At 40.3% G+C, this 5,542-nt stretch overlaps 1 protein-coding gene across 1 annotated transcript in view; it reads left to right on the top strand.

Moving 5' to 3' along the window:
• The first annotated feature begins 363 nt into the window (after positions 1–363).
• LOC109520739 (serine/threonine-protein phosphatase 6 regulatory subunit 3-like) overlaps positions 364–5,542 on the top strand; it is an 8,639-nt gene continuing 3,460 nt past the window's right edge. The window contains exons 1-3 of the mRNA XM_019878165.1: positions 364–493; positions 615–810; positions 4,856–4,930. Coding sequence (XP_019733724.1) covers positions 412–493; positions 615–810; positions 4,856–4,930 — 353 coding nt within the window. The 5' untranslated portion in view covers positions 364–411. The remainder of the gene's footprint in view (positions 494–614; positions 811–4,855; positions 4,931–5,542) is intronic.

Raw genomic sequence — 5,542 nt, 5'->3', positions numbered from 1 at the left:
CCCCCCCTCTCTCTCTCTCTCTCTCTCTCTCTCTCTCTCTCTCTCTCTCTCTCTCTCTCTCGCTCTCTCTCTCTCTCTCTCTTTCTCAGCACCTGTATTTGATTTGTGGATGGCTGTTTTTCAAAATATATTTTTGAATTTATTGCACGATACTGTAACCTTTTGATTTAATCTTGCACACAGTATATACACTACATTTAAAAAAGAATTCAAACTAAAACAAAAACTAATAAAACCAAGCAAACCTGCTCTGAAAATGAATTAAAACTCAATTTCAATTAAATAAAAACTAAATGTAATGAAAAATCCCAAACAGTCTGCATCCCTCATTTGTTGCCCATCACAAAGCTTTGCATAATTAATGATTGTTTCTGGGTAAAAACATTCTCTTTTAGCCCCAATGACCCACTAATGTGCAACTCTCCCGTTGCTATGGAAACCAACATCGAGAAACTGGATCCGCTGAGTGTCATTGGACCATTATATTCGGATGGTGAGATCACCAGATTGAAATATACCAATGTCATTCTAACACAGTCCTGTTGACAGCCTTTGTTTTCTCGCACTGTTTTTTTTTTCCTTTTTCTTTTCTTTTCTTTTTTTTTTTCAAATAGAAAGTCATGGCTGGCTGAGTCCTAGTATTTCTTCTTGCTCTTCCGTCACATCTAAGGGTTGTGGAAGATCTAAAATGGAGGATGAAACTACCTGCAGCGTTCAACGCAGTATTACAGATACAGTCATCAACGGCTCCATAAAAGAGACTTTCAGCCTCACTGTTGATGCCAAGACTGAGACGGCTGTCTTCAAGAGGTTGGCCACACTTAATATCAACTTAATGCCTTTGCTTTTTCATGGAGATGCCGGTCCAAACCATTTTTTTTTTCAACCGTGTAGTGCAGTGAAAGTTAATAATTGGAATTGTTCTTTTGGCATTTAGTGTCTCATCATAGACGTTAAATTAGCCAAGGATAGAATTCAATAAAACAAGTCCTTGAACATCTGGTTCTTCAGTCACAAATCATAGATTTCTTTGATGAAAGCTGTTTATCAAATGAAATCTTGGACATTTACCCGAGTTAAATGGGGAAGTCACAAAGAGATATTTTTTGAGTTGAGATACTAAAATTGTGCGTTGCCGACAGAAAGAGTGGGACAGAACCTCTCAAATGAGAATTAGGTGACTCATCTGGTGTATGCATCGACGATGCGAAGCCCTGGTTCGGAGCCGACGGAGCCCCCAACGAAATACTGAGTCTGGTCTGGCGACTCGTAATTCGCCTCATTCGGCTGTTGTTCTTGTCATTGTTCCTGTTGTGACTGTTATAGCTGTTGTTTCTATTTATAAGCCTTTTTATTGTTGACGGTGACTCAGTGAAATTTGGCCATTTTAAAAATTTTTACCCTTACCTTGTTCGTTCATCTGCAACTCGAGAAATGCAGAGCATATGTGCTTGTTACTTCCACATTTAGCTTGGCAAATGTCCAAGCTTTAATTTGATATGTGGCATGTTACCATTTATCAAATAAGATGTTCTTTCTAACTGAAGAAGCGCGTGTTCAATGATTTGTTGAGTTTAGGATGAATGTATTGGATGACAAACTATCGAGCTAAAGTCGTGTTTTGGGAGTTGTTTTGAGTGTATTGAATAGGGGTGTCAGAGTTAAAGTGTTAACTTTGGAGATTAATTTTAATTTTGTAAAGGTTGAAAAAAAACTCTGTTGTTATTCGTTTTATTCGCTTCTTGTGGCGCCCTGTGCGCAAGTGTCGAGCCAGATTTAGAGGAGTCTGGTACGAACGCGGACAAACACCGACTATTGGTCGTTTTACTTTGTACTTGTTGGATGAATGTAAAATAATTCGAGGCCCTTGCAACGCCAAATTTATCATCTTAAGTTATATGTCGGATACGTGTCATGCACTTCTGCCCCAAAATATATATTTCAAATAACTGTCAAATATGTTTTCAACCAAGTTTTCCTCTGAAAACTCCTGTTGGAGTCGCAACCTTTTTTATTTGTTACTAGTTTGGAGAACGTGGCATGCCGTGTTCAACATCGTTCTAAGTTTCTGTCGATGGCAAAACGGTTATCAATCAATCGTGCTCAGTTTTTACAACTAGGTAATGCTCTGTGGAGCTTTTCAGTCACTCAGGTCATGGTAATTTGGAAAGGCTGGCATCTTCTTGGTTGTTGAAGACTTCTGCAGCGTATCATCTCGGATCAAAATAACCTGCTTAAGTTTCCTCCACGGGTCACTCTGCTGTATTATGGTGCTCATGAGCAGTTTTGTTGAATTATTCCGATGAGAACAATTTCAAAAAGATGCCTGTGAAGCCGAGTCATTTTAGATAGTTGTGTTAAATTTTGCAGTAGAAGAATTGTATTCAAGGATCAAAGAAAGCTATTGCTCAGGATATCTTTGAGTCTATATATACATTTCACAATTTTGCATTCATTAAATCCCAGATTTGACTGAAGTGAATATTTGTTAAAAGCGTTGCTAAAAAAAATTAAAAATCGTAGAAGTAGAAGCCAAAAAATGTGATCAATCACGCTGAACTACGGAAAATTGTGCGATTAATTAGTTTTTAAAATATTGGATCCCTTGACAACACTAGTATTACCTGTATATGAAAATGATACTTCCCCTCAACTCACTTCAGCTACTTCCTGAGGTAGGTTCAGCAATGTCCCGAGTTACTAGATTTGGTCGCCCTGCCATTGTTTATCCCTCACGCCAGGCTATTTTAGTACCAATTATTTTGTGTTATTTTTATTCTGAACCAAATGACACTTGCAACGTAAGCTTCCCTTCCTTTCTCCCTTGCTGTGCGCTGTCGGTGTGGTCTTCGTCAGAGTGTTGAAATCATATCGGTATGTACCACCAATCAAGTTTCAGCCTGCAGCCATCCCCCTCAAACATTTCCTGTCCATATTTTGATGGTGTTCCCATTTTGTCATGTTCTCTGTTTTGCATGTGCTGTGAATAGAAGTGGGAGTTTCATTTTCAAGTTGATGTGTAGACAGAAAAAGATGTCTTGATGACAACGGTTGGGTTTGGAGCAAAAAGAGGGACGCTTCAGAACGCCATCTGAACCACGTAGGGTTTGTTGGGGGCTGCTCTCCTGCAGCTGGGACTGGTGAACTTAACAAAACTCGGTGGTGTAGTGTTACAAGAAAATGAAGATTTGTGGTTCAGATTTTTCAATTCAGAAAGAAAACACAAGCGTTGATTGCCATTTCTTTTTCCACTCTTCATCTACTTCACTTCATGGGATACGTGTCAGGAACGTCCCATGCACTTCTGCCCCAAAATATATATTTCAAATAACTGTCAAATATGTTTTCAACCAAGTTTTCCTCTGAAAACTCCTGTTGGAGTCGCAACCTTTTTTATTTGTTACTAGTTTGGAGAACGTGGCATGCCGTGTTCAACATCGTTCTAAGTTTCTGTCGATGGCAAAACGGTTATCAATCAATCGTGCTCAGTTTTTACAACTAGGTAATGCTCTGTGGAGCTTTTCAGTCACTCAGGTCATGGTAATTTGGAAAGGCTGGCATCTTCTTGGTTGTTGAAGACTTCTTCAAGATCAGTTTAACGGCTGTAAAAAAAAAAAGAAAAGAAAAGAAAATTTCGAAACGTCAGTACTGTGAAGAGAAGTTTAAAACGGAACCGGAATTTGTTCGGAGCCAAAGTCTTTGATATGGTTTGAATCTTCTCGGACTGGTGTTGATGCATTTACTATATTTTTCTTCATACGATGGAATATAAGTCCCACCAGTCACCCCCCAAAAAATGCATCATGAAAAAGAAAAAACATTTATATAATTCGCTGCGGAGTATAAGTCTCATTTAGGAGGGTGCAAATGTATTTTACAAAAGCCGAGACTAAGAACTGTAGAGCTCCGACTCGCACCCAAAATGCCCGTTCCCCAATTGTGGTCTGCGTTCAGAAAGACGCTCCGAGCACATACTGCTTCACTCCGACTGTTCGGAAACTCAAGAGCATTGTTCACGTGTGCCGTTCGGTTATTCGGATTGCGGCACTTGGCACAAGGAAAGTAAAGAGTTCAAGCACGAGCTGCTGATTGCTGTATAATATAGGCTAAGATGGAGTTAGAGTATATTGTTGGATTATTTTAATTGGGAGGGGTTAATTAATATGGGCCTGATGTGAGTGGTAATGAGCCAAACTGCCAGCAGAGGGTAGCGGTGCACCATTTTAGATTGAAAATTCCTTCTGTTTGTCACCTGTTTACAGTGGGGGGAAAGGGGGGTTTTATTGTCACGGCACCCACGGTGACAGTCAACGGACTTCTAGTCGGACAATCCGAAGCATACATTTGAAATTATTATGATTATACGCAGCAGTAAGAGCTTCATTTGCCCAGAATTGCCTCATCTGCTGAACAAAGCTGCCAAACTAAACTACACATTGGATAATTAAATGATCGGGCATCAACAAAACAAATGAGACTCTTGTCATGTTACACACAAGGTGTTGTACTAAGCAAAAATTCCTGCCGCCCCTTGAATGTTAGTCTTGAGAGAGCCTCCCTCTTTGTGCCAACTCGTAGTTTTCTGTACAATGCAATTGAATTGATGTCAAGACGAGCCTTCTTCAATCTTCAACTTTGCCTTTGAGTAGATTTGTCTTCATTGATCATCAATGCTGTACCGAGTTTGTACATTTTTACATTACGATTCACGTACAGTATTCTACAATAGTTGTCCAATATTTCTTTGTTGTACTGTGGAAATACATGGACTGCGTCTTGCATCATATTGCTTTGTGCTTATGTGAATCGCAACATCTTGAGTGTTTTGTAACAACTTTGTTTCTCCTCTTGGAAGCAATGACAAGTGCCAGTACGCAATGGAATTCCCTTATGGCCCTCGAGAGGAAATGTCCAACATAGATGATGCCAAGTAAGTCACATTGTCCCTTTATTCCATTTACTCCTTACTCTGTCAATTAAACTGATCCAACTCAGCAACGGTGAAGGAACGTGTTTTGGTCATAAAAGGGGTGTTCACACGGCACACATTTGCTCCGGCACTACACCGATGTATTTTGTTGCGATATATTTTACACCGAAGCACATTTTGTGGAGCGGTCACACGTACAAAGCCACTGAGCGTGTTAGCACCGGCGCAGCGTCGGTGCAGCTCCACTTGCGGTCACACGGCAGTTTCTGCAGCGGAGCAAAACGACAGAAAACAAATGAGCTGTCGTGTTGGATCTTTTTAAAACTTATACTTAACTCAAGAAACTACTGTACAGGCACGTCCTTCTCCTCGGTCTCCGAGCCTTCAGCTCAAGAGTGACCGCCCCCGAAAACGTAAATCAACGATGACTTCAATGACACTCAGAAAAGCAAACATGTAATGCGCCAAACAGAAAATCAAGAGAGGAAATCACAAAATAAATTCTATGGAGGCCGGGGGGTTGTGAACACACAACAAAGGAACAAACTACACAAACAACTCCGAGACAGTCCAGTCTCCTACAAAAGGAAAGATGACGTTTGGGGACTACCC

Source organism: Hippocampus comes, unplaced genomic scaffold (genome assembly GCF_001891065.2).
Source record: "Hippocampus comes isolate QL1 unplaced genomic scaffold, H_comes_QL1_v1.1 scaffold37, whole genome shotgun sequence".
Lineage (NCBI taxonomy): Eukaryota > Metazoa > Chordata > Actinopteri > Syngnathiformes > Syngnathidae > Hippocampus > Hippocampus comes.
The sequence above is the reverse complement of the archived record's forward strand: the minus strand, read 5'-3'. Positions and strand labels throughout refer to the sequence as shown.